Here is a 16,824-nt window from a genome sequence, read left to right as displayed (position 1 = left end):
AGATGCAGCACTTTTTCTCTTTTCAAGCTTCATTTGTCGTCTGTTTTTAATGAAAATTTCAATATCTTCTTTCACAGATCTTTTGCCAAAAGATAAATTTTCATCTCCGGAAAAATTCATAGTCAGTCCTTTTCCTTTACTAGGAGTTTTCTTCGGCGAATTTGCAAAAGTGGCAGTATTTGCTGCATTGACAGGCGATGAAACATTCAGATTTTCAATTTCTTTCAAATTTTCCTTTTTGGGTTTCTTAGTAATCATAGTCAGTTTATTGTTTTCCAAATTAATATTAACTTTAGAATGCTTGTTTTTTGCTTTACCACTTTTCTTAGGTGATTGAGTTCCACTTTTAGAAGCTCCCAGAGAAAATACTCCCTCAATTTTCTCAGATTTCTCTTTAACTGCTACTGCTTTACCACATTCATTTTCTTGTGATTCTTTAACACCATTTTGTCCACCTGTTTCAGTACATACAGACACAGGTCTTTTACTTTCTTTCACTTTTTCAAGTGAATCACTTGTGACGAGTTGACTTACATCAAGTAAATGTCCGCTATGTGCATCTGCTTTTACTTTTTTCTTTTTGCTCTTTGTTTTTTTTGGAAGATCAGAAACCAAAACCTCAGGTTGGCCGACACCCTGCATTTTCTCAGAAATTTCCCCAGACTTTGGTATATTTTTCTGTTCATGTCCACTCTCATCTTTATTACCAATAGGAGTTACTTCATAACCTGAGCTAGATGAAAACTTGCTCTTTACTTCTCCACTATCAGGTGTAATGGCAGATACTTCAAACCCTGATGACTTGGATTTTTTTTTCTTTGGAACTTTGGCCATGTTGGCTTCTGAAGACTTCTTTTTCCTTTTTAGTGATTTGGTAGTGTTGCTGGGCATTTCTGTACTCTTTTTCTTCATAGGCATATTGGTGATAGTTGGCACACCTACTTCCTGAGCTATCTGACCAAGCTTCAACTCCACAGCCTTTAGACGGTTTACTTCGGCTGCAGCCTCTTGTTTAGATAGTGCAAGCTTTTTGGAAAGAGGGATGGCCTTCTTTTTTTTAAGTCTCTTCAATTTTGATTTCTTCTTGCGAGGCTTTCTGTCAGAGAGGCTCTTCTCTATTGATAAGTTTTTCAGTGGATCTACTTTCAAGTCTTCCATCTTCTTAACATCTGTTGATGGTACTTCCCTCAACTTTGTGTAAAATTCCTGAAAAAAAAAAAAGTTTCTAAAATCCATAATTAACTTTTGTACTTGCTTTACAATAAATTGCCTTACTGTATACATGGCTAAATTGATTATAAACCAAAATCTTATGACAATAATATAAACTACACCCTTGATCTTTACTCCCATGAAAAAAAAATTCAAAATTATTGCTGTTAACAAGTTAGCACTATAAATGTAAGGACAATGGTAAGAATAATAGGGAGTTGTGGGGATGCTGATAAGAAAAGGCTTTGACACAAGTTATGTTCAGGGAGACATAATACTGTATAAAGGAGCTGTCTCGAAAACATTGGCAGTGACATTCCAGGTGAAATAGCAGAGAAAGCAATACAGTATGGGCACAATTGTCAAGGATGAAATGGCTGAATATGTTATATAAATGAGACATATTTATAAAAGAATAGTGAAAGAGGGTAAAACACCTTGTTTTCTATCTATACACTATAGTCAGGAAAACAGGAAAAGCTATAATTTATAAGAAAGTTTACTGAATGTTGAGGATAATAGGGAGGCAGATATAATTGCTGTTGCAGGTGTTGAGGTGCCAGTGATGGGAGATGAGAATGAGAGAGAGATTACAATAGATGAAGTGAGGAGAGCACTAGATGAAACGAGAGTAGGAAAAGCATCTGGTACGGATGGTGTGAAATCTGAGATGTTGAAGGAAGGGGGTGTGACTGTACTTGAATGGTTGGTGAGATTGTTTAACATGTGTTTTGTGTTGTCAATGGTACCAGTAGATTGGGTTTGTGCATGTATTGTACCACTATATAAGGATAAGGGAGATGTGCATGAGTGTTGTAATTCAAGAGGTATTAGTTTGTTGAGTGTAGTTGGAAAAGTGTATGGTAGAGTAATGATTAATAGGATTAAGGATAAAACAGAGAATGCAATCTTGGAAGTACAGGGTGGTTTTAGAAGAGGTAGGGGTTGTATGAATCAGATTTTTACAGTTAGGCAGATATGCGAGAAATATTTAGCAAAAGGTAAGGAGGTGTATGTTGTGTTTATGGATCTGGAGACAGCATATGATAAGAGTTGATAGGGAAGCAATGTGGAATGTGATGAGGTTATATGGAGTTGGTGGAAGGTTGTTGCAAGCAGTGAAAAGTTTCTACAAAGGTAGTAAAGCATGTGTTAGAATAGGAAATGAAGTGAGTGATTGGTTTCCGGTGAGAGTGGGGCTGAGACAGGGATGTGTGATGTCGCCGTGGTTGTTTAACTTGTATGTTGATGGAGTGGTGAGAGAGGTGAATGCTCGAGTGCTTGGACGAGGATTAACCCTTTTACCCCCAGGCTATTTGGAAATTTCCAACCCTTAACCCCCAAGGGATTATTTTTTTCCCAGCACATTTTGCAGTATATTTTTTTCAAATTGCTCTAACAGCCTTAATTTTTGTCATAGAGAGGTCAGGTTGGTCTCATTCTCTTGGAATATGCCTGAATTTTCTTAAAAAAATTATCAAAAATATGAAAAAAATAATTTTTATAGCATTTTTTTGCAAGGACGTACCGGTACATCCATGGGGGTAAAGGGATGGCTTTTGTGAAACGTACCAGTACGTCCTTTGGGGGTAAAAGGGTAAAACTGGTAGGCGAGAATGACCATGAATGGGAGGTAAATCAGATGTTGTTTGCAGATGATACTGTACTGGTAGCAGACACAGAAGAGAAGCTTGGATGACTAGTGACAGAATTTGGAAGGGTGTGTGAGAGAAGGAAGTTGAGAGTTAATGTGGGTAAGAGTAAGGTTATGAGATGTACGAGAAGGGAAGGTGGTACAAGGTTGAATGTCATGTTGAATGGAGAGTTACTTGAGGAGGTGGATCAGTTTAAGTACTTGGGGTCTGTTGTTGCAGCAAATGGTGGAGTGGAAACAGATGTACGTCAGAGAGTGAATGAAGGTTGCAAAGTGTTGGGGGCAGTTAAGGGAGTAGTAAAAAATAGAGGGTTGGGCATGAATGTAAAGAGAGTTCTATATGAGAAAGTGATTGTACCAACTGTGATGTATGGGTCGGAGTTGTGGGGAATGAAAGTGATGGAGAGACAGAAATTGAATGTGTTTGAGATGAAGTGTCTAAGGAGTATGGCTGGTGTATCTCGAGTAGATAGGGTTAGGAACGAAGTGGTGAGGGAGAGAACGAGTGTAAGAAATGAGTTAGCGGCTAGAGTGGATATGAATGTGTTGAGGTGGTTTGGCCATGTTGAGAGAATGGAAAATGGTTGTCTGCTAAAGAAGGTGATGAATGCAAGAGTTGATGGGAGAAGTACAAGAGGAAGGCCAAAGTTTGGGTGGATGGATGGTGTGAAGAAAGCTCTGGGTGATAGGAGGATAGATGTGAGAGAGGCAAGAGAGCATGCTAGAAATAGGAATGAATGGCGAGCGATTGTGACGCAGTTCCGGTAGGCCCTGCTGCTGCCTCCGATGCCTTAGATGACCGTGGAGGTAGCAGCAGTAGGGGATTCAGCATTATGAAGCTTCATCTGTTGTGGATAATGTGGGAGGGTAGGCTGTGACACCCTAGCAGTACCAGCTGAACTCGGTTGAGTCCCTTGTTAGGCTGGGAGGAACGTAGAGAGTAGATGTCCCCTTTTTGTTTTTGTTTCTTTGTTGATGTCGGCTACCCCCTAAAATTGGGGGAAGTGCCATGGTATATGTATGTATGTATGTATGATAGGCTGTGACAGAAGTGCCCGTCAGATAGGATACTAATAGATCTAAATAGTCACACGGGAACAGAGCTGATTTTGAGGATATTATGTGTAAATACAACGCAGGAAAACCAAATTAAGGAGGATTATTTTTGGAATTTTGCCAAAGATATGTATTAAGTATTCGTACATAATATTATAGAAGCCAAGAAAAAAGTTGATAAATTGGAGAAGCTAGAAAGATGAATTTTATTCGGATGAAGATGATTTGTCATAATTAGGTAGTCTAACTTAACTACTCTATGAGGATTTCACTGTTCTTGCATATTTCTTTAGTAACTTGAAAAAATTGAAGATTATGACATTTCCTTCATTTATTACCAAAGCTTGACACTGTTGGTTGAAGTTTGGTCGAGTCGTATTCTCCACATAGAAGAGGGTTATGTGGGTTATCAAATACTCGTGGGTGACCCCAATCCAAAGAGGGGATAGAATTACTTCTAAACTTCCTCTGACGATTTATAGGCTCTCATTATCGTTTCCCACAAAAAGGAAATTATGTTTTTCAAAACCTTTTTGTAGTTATTTCCTGACTGCTCTTATATGAGAGTAACAGATTATCTGGATCATCATTTACCTGTTTGAGAGACAAAATCACTTGAGTCAAATCTAGAGTCAAGCATAGCTAGATTTTGGGTTTTAGCCACAAACCCAGGAACAAAATAGAATTCTCTCCACCCCTTGGAATGTGAAACCAGGTAAGCCACATAACTCGATCACCCTCTTGGCTGAGGCTAGGGGAAGATGGAAAAATGTTTTCTGGGTTAGATCTCTGTCTAAGCCTTTCTGTAAGGGTTCATAGGGTCCCATCTTGAGGGACTTAAGAACTTCATCACATTCCAAGACAGAGGTTCCCAAAAGGGCAGGTTTGTCAAGTTCCTTCAGCCTAAAGACCCAACTCGATGCCGAGCGGTAGCCTTCTACCGTTGTCATTGAAAGGGACTCCTCGTTCATAGGGAGTGCTAAAAAGTCTGCAATCAGGAGAATAGTGGCCTTGAGTAGAGCAATATTCCCCCTACAACACCAATCACAGAAAGTTGACCACTTGGCTTGGTAGACAGCTGCAGAAAAGATTTTGAGGTATCTGGAAAGTTGCTTCACAGTCTGTCCTGTAAAGTCTCTCTTTCGGAGGAGATGCCTAATAAACCTCAACCATAAAGAGAAAGGCAACAGACCAGATTACAACTTTTGATCGTGTGGTTGACAAAGTATGTTTGGGCATTCTGGAAGTTCTTATGGAATTTCCACTGGAAGATCCAGAAGGTCTGGATACCAGTCTGCTTGCAGCCATTTTGGGGCAACTTTCAAACTGTTCTGCATTCCCTTCAATTTAGTTTAGCTTACAAAATCTATTCCAGCCTGCCTTATCAAGATTTCATCGTGGTGATTTCTGCAAAGGTGGACCATTGCTGAGGTTTATAATGATTGGAGCATGATCACTAGTATGCCAATCATCTAATGTTCTCCAATCAAAATAGAGAAGGCAGTTAGAGCTTGCAATTGATAGGTCAATGCATGACAAGGTACCTGTCTAAATATGAAAGTGTGTAGACTCTCCTGTATTAGGGAGTCCTACAGCTTAATTCTTCACAATTGATGATATAATATTACCCCTTGTGTTTGCCAAAACATCTCCCCCATAAAGAGAAAAGGTTGTGAGAGTGATTGAATCCGCTCTAATAAATTATCATACAAGATGTTATCATTGGGAGGCAAGTAGAGAGCAGATTGTGCATTTTCTCCCTATATCTACTTCTACAACCACTGCCTGCAGAGGGGTACAGATAGACAAAGATATTTGGGGAACATATCAACAAACTTATATAAGACTTCCCCCATGGCTACCTGCTCGTTGATCATATGGTGTCCTCTAGCTAACATACTCTCGAGGACAAGGAGTATTAGCATCGAACTTCCTCTCCTATAGATATACAATTATAAGGGAGTGCTCATGAATGAGGAGCTCTAGTTCTTCATCCTTGGCACTTAAACCCTGGCAATTCCATTCCAGAATGGAGGAGAAAACTATGGTTTATTTTCTGGAAGACACCTTGGAGGAAGTCTTCCCATTGGCAATCTTTGATCTAACACTATTTCCAAGTGGTTTCTCTAGAGAGAATCTTGATATATTGGATTTTGTGTTTGTCTTTTTCTTTGTCAGTTTGATCTAATTGGTGAGGTGGATGGTGGACCTTAACTTGAGTTTCCGATTTATTTAAGTTGTCTTCCATTTGATCAGAAACACCAGCAAACAAGACATCAAATTTATTTGAAGTCATGACTTTAATGTTTCTTATGGAAGGGGGAAAGAGAGATGGAGGTCTCTTTCTTTTTAGATTAAAAGTTCGTGAGCTGTTAGGTTTTTGCACCTTCCCAATACAGGTGCTCCAGGAAAATTGGTTTTAAGTGCAACTTCCATCAAATCATGCAAGGACATGGCCTGAGAAAGGTTTGTATTATTGTTCCAAATGGGAGTAGATGGCTTTTGATTATCTTTAGGATCTTTAAGAATCTGTTTTGATTTTTCCACACTTTCTGGATATAAATTTTCAATGGGACTTTCATCTTCTTTTAACTACTTTCATACCTTTCTTTACGTTGGAAGTGAGGATACTATTTTTGTCAGTGTGCTTTGGCAATTTTTCTTCAAAACCAGTGAAAAAGGCTGCCTTGGCCTTATATGTTTTTCAAGAGCTCTTTTATGGACCTCTTTAAAAGTAACTCTTTCCATGGTCCTAATGGCTTGAATTTATTTTTCAAAAAAAAAAAAAAAAAAAAAAAAAAACAACTTTTAGATGTAGCTGGGTGTGCTTCCCCACAATATATACAATTTGGATTTTCTGTGCATGCTCCATGACTATTTTTTCCACAGTTGGCACAAACAGATGGCTTTATTATTTAGTTTTCCCTTGCACTTCTGGCTTAAATGACCCTAGAATTGGCAAGGGTGATATCACAATGGTGAAGGGATGTATGGTTTCACCTTTAAAGATAGCCAACCAGCTTTAATAACATTAGGTAGTCTACATTGATCAAATGTTACAAAGTAGCAAGAGGAAAATGTTGTTCTCCAACTCTCTCTCATTCTAACTACTTTTACTACACCTTGACTTTTCACTTCATCCACAATTTTTTTTCCTCTTTGTCTAGCAATTCTGGAGCATATATCACACCTATACTCAGGTTGAAAATGGAGTGTGAAAAGCATTTGACACTATGACCATCCAATGTTGAAAGTATTTTTAATCTTTCACTTTGTATTGGGGATAGTGTCTCTATCAAGAGACTTCCTTTTCCCTGGGGAAGAATTTTTGGCTGCCCTTCATATATATTCACCATTTCCCTATTAGCTTTAAAAACATTCACATGTTCATGTCTTCCATTTTCAAATTCTACAATTAAACTTCCATAATTCACTACTTTATAGTGACCAGGTAAAACTGCTTTTCTATATTTTTCTGTCCTGTTATCATTTTTCTCTCTCTTCTTCTCTAGAGTTTTCTTATATTGTAATCATTCTTTACACGATGGGAATAAGGTTCTAACATTACAGTAGTAGAACCTGAGTTGGAGTAGTCTGTACCGAGGTCCATGTTTGTATTTTCCAGGTCGTCACCAGAGGGGTTGGTTTCCAAAGAAGGAGCAAGCCGGTTATCCACCTCTTATCAGGGAATGGAAGTTCTCCTATCCCATGTGGCTCAACATGAGAAGAGGTTTCAGCAGGGACCAGTCATTTATTAGAAAGGGGTTGCCTCTCTTTAGGTGGGTGTACACTGGTCAGTGGGGGTAGTTACCCTTCCCACCAACGACTCCAATGCCTGGCATAGCCCATTACCCACAAATATAGGATGACTTAAAACCAGATCACTGGAGCCCGACTCTTAACAGACTAAGTCTGCACCCAATGGGATCTGCCTGAGGGTGATGGCGTCTAAATTTGAAGAATACAGTGAACCCTCGCTACTTCGCGGTTCGACCACCGCGGACTCACCACTTAGCGGATTTTTTTCATAACCCATACAGTGTATATATATGATAATATATTGGTAATAACAAAATCAACATACTGTACTGAATAATCAATATAATCGATGCAAAAACTAACCTATACACAGATGTGTACAGTAAATGCATTTGTTTCTTCATTATGATCAGAGAAACGTAAACAAAACATTGGTTGCCATTTTCTATCGTGCTTTTTGGCGTGTTTAGGAAACGCATGATATAAAATCGCCTTTAATATTCGTGCCTGTTCTAGTTTAGGGTACTGTAGTACATGCATTAAGTGTTCTGTACATTAAAGGGTAGTTTGTTAACAGTACTACGTACAAGGGAAGGTTTTAAAAGTCTGAATATACATGTTAAATAAATAGGTAAATATGGTGTCACTACTTCGCGGATTTTCACCTATCGCGGCCGGGTCTGGAATCTATCTACCGCGATAAACGAGGGTTCACTGTATACAGAAACTGGTCAATGTTCTAATAATGGTCATCAACAAAATTCAAATTGAGCAAGAGAAAAACTGAAATAAAGGCAGCTCATAGAGATCCAGTCTTAGTTTGGTCTCTCAGAACTGGCCTTAGCGGTATGGTTGAACCTGCCGGGGTGGATAATCACCCCACCACCATTGCCCAGCCCATCATTGAGACTCAAGCCCCTCTACTACATCAAAGTTCTGGACCATCAGAGTGGACAGGAACAAAAGACTGTCAATACTCTGATGGGAGATATTTCCTTAAGCGAAAAAGTCAACCCCAGATAAAATTAACCATATAGGGCTCACTACTCAATACACTAGTGAGATGCAAGGGAGATCAATGCTTTTCTGAATACAGTAATCAGGAACTTAATCCGGCTCAGAGAGCGCAGTGGCCGTAGCCAGGGGATCTGTCACAAGCATCGACTTGGGATCACCAGGCACAAGATCAATATTAGATGATGTTACATATAAATTATGATCATCAATAAGTTATCATTATGGCCATTGTCCTCCATAACTGGACCCTTAGAAGGCTCAAGATACGAAGGAACAAGAAGGGGGCCATCTTACCACGCAGAACAAAACTTACACTTCTTACCATTACTGAAAGAAATGAAGAAGGAGAACCATCTCTCTTAGCTTGTTACTTACACCGAGAAAGAAATCTCCCCCACTGGGAGAATGGCCACTCCCTACAAAACCTATATAGAGATTTCATATATCATTTGCCCAACTATAGTCATTGTTAAGCATAAGTGTAGCACAGATAATGATATGCACACTTAGTGACAATGATAAGGAAAAGACACAAAGCGCTATAAGTAGAAATCCAGTGTGGATTAAGTACTGTAAGTCATGATCCTTATGTGAAGAGGGGAGATGTCTTATTTTAACAACAAGTACAATAGATGACTAAAGCCTATCCAGCAGTGGGGTTGCTATGGTAAATGGTGCAAAATAGCCAATATTCTTTTATTATTGTCTCGCCGTAGAAAACGTAACCAGAAGTGTTACCCACTTAAACAGCTCAGAATTTTGTATCCACGTATGAATAAAATTTTGCTAAATATCAGAACATACGACTGAATGTGTTTAAAAAAATTGTAGAACATCTACTTGTAAACAAATCATAACCCTTCTCTTCAAGACAGTTTGTAACTAAGATTTTCCCTTTAAATAGTTGTTAAATTATTTATACCATCAATCGTAGTTTTAACAATATTCAGTATAAACTATTTGTCGGAAAGTGTTTAAAAATAACAGAAAAAGAAGAAATACGTCTTCATACACTTCTGATCAGAATATCGAAATCAGAGATGAATTTTCATTGGAGAGTGAAAACATTCTCCAAGTTTAAGTGTAATATAAAACAGTTCCTCTTAATACAGAATACTATGAGAACATCTTTTACTGGAGTAACTACAAAACTAATTACCTGGCCTTTGGGAAAAGATTATTTCTAATAAAACATACCTGTAAACGTTCTACTGCCTTTTCCTCCTCCTCCTCATCTTCCTCATCGTCATCATCATCGTAAAGCAGTTCCTCGGGTAGTGCCAAAGGATAAACCTGTCCTGCCATATCCTTACACTCTGCCACCAATTTGTATAGGAGCTGACGATTCGTTTTGCTTACGTTCTTCAAGCTTCCCACATTTTGTAGAGCATTAGCTATGAGTTCTGTAAATGTAAAATGTTTGAGTATTACTTAAAATGTCAAAAATACACTTCTTTAAAACCATAAAACACACTCAACTTACTGGGATGGTCAGTGAAGGTTATCAATACCATAGATAATAAAATAAAACTGTAAATAGACTAATATTTGGCAATGACTACCTCCAATCTACTACACACTTTTCAAAATTATATTTCATAAAATACATGAAATAAGTAATTTTTGCCCTCCTGTCTAACCTTAATTAGGTTGATGATAAAGATGAACTATTTAGATTTCTTTGTGTAGGTGAAAAGCAGCAAAAATGCAGACAATAAAAAACTTGCATCAGGATAATTAAAAACCTCAGTCTGATTGTTTTCCCTCTTCATCCTTACTCTAGTGATGGTTCTATCTTTTTTGGACTTGATAATTTGTGCTCCTGAACATAGTTCCCCAAGTATGCAGATAATTAACTTCAAAGTTAAATAACAACACCAAACAATATGTATCAAAGAACATTTTTACAGGTGACAAGTTGTTTAGGCACAGTTTTCAAATTTAATCTCTTATTTTCCCCCTTCTGTATGTGAAAATGAAAGCTTCTGCAATTGAGCAAGCTTATTTAAAGATAAACTACAATCGGGTACTCATATATTCACCATATTTGATGATTATAACCACTCTTAAGACCTTTGTTATATATGATGTATTGAAAACTTGTAAAAAATTTACACTACTGTATAATTCTGTTCATTATACATACATACACACATATACCAAGGCACTTCCCCCAATTTTTGGGGGTAGCCGACATCAACAAATGAAACAGAAAATAAGGGGCCTCTACTCTTTACGTTCCTTCATAATGCTGAATCCCCTACTGCTGCTACCTCCGCGGTCATCTAAGGCACCCAAGGAAGCAGCAGGGCCTACCGGAACTGCGTCACAATCGCTCGCCATTCATTCCTATTTCTAGCACGCTCTCTTGCCTCTCTCACATCTATCCTCCTATCACCCAGAGCTTTCTTCACTCCATCCATCCACCCAAACCTTGGCCTTCCTCTTGTACTTCTCCCATCAACTCTTGCATTCATCACCTTCTTTAGAAGACAGCCATTTTCCATTCTCTCAACATGGCCAAACCACCTCAACACATTCATATCCACTCTAGCTGCTACCTCATTTCTTACACCCGTTCTCACCCTCACCACTTCGTTCCTAACCCTATCTACTCGAGATACACCAGCCATACTCCTTAGACACTTCATCTCAAACACATTCAATTTCTGTCTCTCCGTCACTTTCATTCCCCACAACTCCGATCCATACATCACAGTTGGTACAATCACTTTCTCATATAGAACTCTCTTTACATTCATGCCCAACCCTCTATTTTTTACTACTCCCTTAACTGCCCCCAACACTTTGCAACCTTCATTCACTCTCTGACGTACATCTGCTTCCACTCCATCATTTGCTGCAACAACAGACCCCCAGTGCTTAAACTGATCCACCTCCTCAAGTAACTCTCCATTCAACATGACATTCAACCTTGCACAACCTTCCCTTCTCGTACATCTCATAACCTTACTCTTACCCACATTAACTCTCAACTTCCTTCTCTCACACACCCTTCCAAATTCTGTCACTAGTCGGTCAAGCTTCTCTTCTGTGTCTGCAACCAGTACAGTATCATCCGCAAACAACAACTGATTTACCTCCCATTCATGGTCATTCTCGTCTACCAGTTTTAATCCTCGTCCAAGAACTCGAGCATTCACCTCTCTCACCACTCCATCACCATACAAGTTAAACAACCACAGCGACATCACACATCCCTGTCTCAGCCTCATTCTCACCGGAAACCAATCGCTCACTTCATTTCCTATTCTAACACATGCTTTACTACCTTTGTAGAAACTTTCCACTGCTTGCAACAACTTTCCACCAATTCCATATAACCTCATCACATTCCACATTGCTTCCCTATCAACTCTATCATACACTTTCTCCAGATCCATAAATGCAACATACACCTTTTGCTAAATATTTCTCACATATCTGCTTAACTGTAAAAATCTGATTCATACAACCCCTACCTCTTCTAAAACCACCCTGTACTTCTAAGATTGCATTCTCTGTTTTATCCTTGATCCTATTAATCATTACTCTACCATACACTTTTCCAACTACACTCAACAAACTAACACCTCTTGCATTACAACACTCATGCACATCTCCCTTACCCTTATATAGTGGTACGCTACATGCACAAACCCAATCTATTGGTACCATTGACAACACAAAACACATTAAACAATCTCACCAACCATTCAAGTACAGTTGCACCCCCTTCCTTCAACATCTCAGCTCTCACACCATCCATACCACATGCTTTTCATACTCTCGTTTCATCTAGTGCTCTCTTCACTTCATCTATTGTAATCTCTCTCTCATTCTCATCTCCCATCACCATGCAACAGCAATTACATCTGCCTCCCTATTATCCTCAACATTCAGTAAACTTTCAAAATATTCCACCCACCTTTTCCTTGCCTCCTCTCCTTTTAACAACCTTCCATTTCCATCTTTCACTGTCTCTTCAATTCTTGAACCAGCCTTCCTTACTCTCTTCACTTCTTTCCAAAACTTCTTCTTATTCTATTCATATGACTGACCCAATCCCTGACCCCACCTCAGGTCAGCTGCCCTCTTTGCCTCACGTACCTTACGCTTTACTTCCACATTTTTCTCTCTATATTTTTCATACTTCTCTATACTATTACTCTGCAGCCATTCTTCAAAAGCCCTCTTTTTCTCTTCCACTTTTACCTTCACTCCTTCATTCCACCATTCACTGCCCTTCCTCATGCTGCCTCCAACAACCTTCTTGCCACACACATCACTTGCAATCCCAACAAAATTTTCTTTTACTAACTTCCACTCCTCCTCTAAATTACCAGTTTCTCTTACTCTCACTTCGTCATATGCCATTTTCACCCTTTCCTGATATTTACTTTTTACCCCCCGGTTTTATTTACTCTTCAACCCTCACTAGCTCCCTTTTACATCCTCCTACTCTATTCCCCCACTCTTTTGCTACAACTAATTTTCCTTCCACCAAAAAATGATCAGACATACCCCTAAACACGTGCACGTCTTTCAATCTTCTAAACATTCTTTTAGTTAACACATAATCCATTAATGCCCATTCTACTACTCTTCCATTTCCCACTCTTACCCATGTATACTTATTTTTATCTTTCTTTTTGAAAAAGCTAGCACTTATTACCATCTCTTGTTCAACACACATATTTACCAGTTTCTCACCACTCTCATTTTCACCTGGTACGCCATACTTCCCAAAGACACCTTCTACCTCTCCAGCGCCCACTCTAGCATTTAAGTCTCCCATGACAACTACATAATTCCTGCTACACACCTAGTAAATTCATTCCAAAACTCATTTCGCTCTTCTTCACTATTCTCACTACCTGGCCCATACGCACTTACAAACGCCCAACATTCCCTACCCAACCTAAGCCTTACCCACATTAACCTAGATGATATTTCCTTCAATTCCACTACTTTACCTGTCATCTATTCACTCAGCAATAAAGCCACACCCTCTCTCGCTCTTCCCCTTTCAATCCCAGACATTTCACCAAACATCACTTCACCCTTTCCTTTTATCTTTGTCTCACACAAGGCCAATACATCCATCCTTCTCTTCCTAAACATACTTCCAATCTCACATCTTTTACTCTCTATCGTACTACATCCACGCACATTCAAATTGTTCCATCATGGTCTGCTTATGTCCCAATAGGCATCTACAAACAAAGAAAGGCGAGGGATTTTCATTCCCAAATAAATTCCCTGCGAGCATCCCACCAACTCACCCGTTGAAAATGGTTCTTCATTACTGAAATTGAGTATTCTATTGTAGCCCAGATCAAGATGTAATCGGAAAATCCTCATCGTTGAATTGAAACCAGAATACTCCTTAAATAGTGTACACCAGTTCCCCAACCATTTCAGTAATTCAAAAAAAAAATACAATGTTGATCACGAATATTATAGCTTCCATCTAATAGTTTAAAAATAGCCAATCTTCCAGGTACATAAGAGCTCTTAGCCTCAGAACCCTTAACCATTTTGAAATTAGGGTGGTCAATACTTAAAATACCATTCTGAAACTAGAGCATAGGGACTTGATTTGGTAAAACTTTGCCTTGTGGAAATGAAGTTATTTTCAGAATTGATGTAAACAGGTCTATTGAAAATATCTTATCTTCCTTCTTTCTCACCCCAAGGGAGTTGAGGGAGTTGCCATGATAACTTGTTGAGGGTCAAGACACCTAGACCTGGTCTCCAAACATCTGAAGCTTAGGGGACTAAAAAATACCTTGTTGAAAAAAATACGAAGCTTTTACCGAAAAGTTTCACTATATCACAAATTTTAAGTACTGTAATTTGTATTTTTCCTAACAGTACTTACCTCGAACTACTTTCTTAGGAGCATGTGGGATATCCTTCCTATCCGGCCAAGAATTTTGCGCAGTCCCCCCTACCTCCGTTTTCCTTGTCAGGTCCCTCCGTGGCGGATGGATACGTGCCCTGAGGCGACCCGGGTTCAGCGCGTGGGTGCGCAACTGAGTCTTTGTCGCCAGTAGGCATACAGTGTTTTTACCTCGAACTCCTGTAAGGCACCCGGGGCAGGATGGGTGGGCAATAACCCGAAAGTAGTTCGAGGTAAGTACTGTTAGGAAAAATACAAAATACTTAAAATTTGTGATTTGTTCCAACACGGAGTACTTACCTCGAACTACTTTCTTAGGAGTCTTACACTTTAGGAGGTGGGGGTGGACTTACAGGCCAGAAGACCCACTACTACCATCCCAGGACATGGGACCTACATAGGCAGCTAGGTCCAGACGACACAAAGAACAGGGTAGGAGAGTTGGGGGAAGCACGCAAAAGTCTACCTGTTTGTAAAAACTCACCTTTATGAATAATCCGGGCATGGCTTCCAAAACATCCATCTCTCACATGGGAGGAGGGAAGGGAAGGGAAAAGGGTAGCAAGGAAAGGGGAGTAAGGGGGAAACTTGTGTCGCTCGGGCTACCCGGGGCCGTAGACCTTAACTTGTTGCAGGGCGGAAATCACTGGTCCAATGGAGAAGGAGTCCAGGGACTTCCTCGTGCAGTCTTTCAGGTAGTGGGCCGTAAAGGTGGACTGTCTAGACCATGTGCCTGCTCGCATGATTTGGCCCACTGCCATGTTGCTGTCAAATGCCAAAGAAGTGCTAAGACCTCTAATATCATGGGGTCGCGGGGTACCCGGGACTGTAGACCCCTCACTTGCGTAAGCTCTCTTGATGACTTGCCGAAGCCAGAAGGAGATCGTGTTCTTTGACACTGCCTTCTTTACCGGGCCTGAGGAAACAAACAGACTTTTGATGGCCGGCCGGAGTCTGGCTGTCCTAACCGTTCTCACTGGACATAGGAGCAAGTCTTCCGGGTTGTCCAAGTGAGGGATCGCCGGGACTGAGAACCCCTCGAACCTTGGGTCTGCAATGGCCGGGTTCTGAGTTTTGGCCACGAACACAGGCAGAAACTTAAAGGACAGGTCCTTCCACCCTTTCGAGTGCGAGACCTCGAATGACAAGCCGTGGCGCTCACTCACACGTTTGGCTGAGGCCAGAGCGAGCAAAAACACCATCTTGAGGGTGAGGTCTTTATCTTGGATGTCCTTGAGGGGATCAAAGGGAGGCCTTGTCAAAACCTTGAGAACCTTGGCCACATCCCACTGCGGGACCCGAGCGGCGCGGGGGGAATAAGACTGCTCGAAACTTTTGATGAGCATGGAAATCTGGCGAGAGGCCCACAGGTCGATGCCTCCGAGATGAAAGACCTGCCCCAGGACCCCCTTGATGGCTGGAATGGAGACCCCCAGGTCGTCCCTCAGGTGGACCAGGAAGTCTGCAATCTTGTGGACTGATGCATCAAGAGGCCTCAGGTTCTGCGTGACACACCACTTCACAAACGTGGCCCACTTGGCCTGGTACACCACGATCGAGGACTTCCGCAGATACCCTGACATCCTCGAAGCTGTCTTCTCCGAGTATCCTTCTTTCCTTAATAGACACTCGATGACCTCCACGCGTGTAGCTGGAGGCACTGAGGGTATTCGTGAAACCTTCGAAAGTGGGGCTGCCGCAGAAGGTCTTCCCTTATTGGTAGGGGCCACGGAGGATGGGTGGACAGGTCCTGTATATCTGCGAACCACTCCCTCTCCAGCCACCAGGCCGCTACCAAAGTCATCATTGTTGCCCTTGATTGTCTGAGCCCGTTGAACACCTGCATGAGAATCTCGAAGGGGGCAAAGGCATACACGTCAAGTCCGTCCCACGAGTGCTGGAAGGCGTCCTCGAACGCTGCTGCCGGGTCTGGCACAGGAGAACAGAATACGGGGAGCTTCGCGTTGAGCCTTGTCGTGAACAGATCTATCACCGGTGAGCCCCACAACTGTAGGACCTTCTGGGCCACTTGTGGGTGTAGGGACCACTCCAACCCCACTATTGTCCTGCTCTGCTGAGGCTGTCGGCTAGAAAGTTTCTCTTCCCCGGAAAGAACCTGGCTGTGAGAATGATGTGATTCCTCTCGGCCCATTCCAGGACTCGAGCCGTGAGATCGCACAGCTCCCTTGATCTCAATCCTCCTTGCTTCTTTATGTACGCC

General features: G+C 40.8%; 2 protein-coding genes across 3 annotated transcripts in view; one reads left to right on the top strand and one right to left on the bottom strand.

Annotated features, from left to right (window-relative positions):
• Hn (phenylalanine-4-hydroxylase) overlaps nt 1–16,824 on the top strand; it is a 331,150-nt gene that overhangs the window by 80,715 nt on the left and 233,611 nt on the right. The window lies entirely within an intron of this gene.
• LOC137621361 (ribosomal RNA processing protein 1 homolog A-like) overlaps nt 1–16,824 on the bottom strand; it is a 98,003-nt gene that overhangs the window by 747 nt on the left and 80,432 nt on the right. The window contains exons 7-8 of the mRNA XM_068351660.1: nt 9,896–10,101; nt 7–1,206 (exon numbers count right to left, since the gene is read on the bottom strand). Coding sequence (XP_068207761.1) covers nt 7–1,206; nt 9,896–10,101 — 1,406 coding nt within the window. The remainder of the gene's footprint in view (nt 1–6; nt 1,207–9,895; nt 10,102–16,824) is intronic.

This window comes from Palaemon carinicauda, chromosome 28, assembly GCF_036898095.1.
Source record: "Palaemon carinicauda isolate YSFRI2023 chromosome 28, ASM3689809v2, whole genome shotgun sequence".
NCBI classification, from domain to species: domain Eukaryota; kingdom Metazoa; phylum Arthropoda; class Malacostraca; order Decapoda; family Palaemonidae; genus Palaemon; species Palaemon carinicauda.
This window is presented reverse-complemented; position numbering and strand designations above follow the sequence as displayed.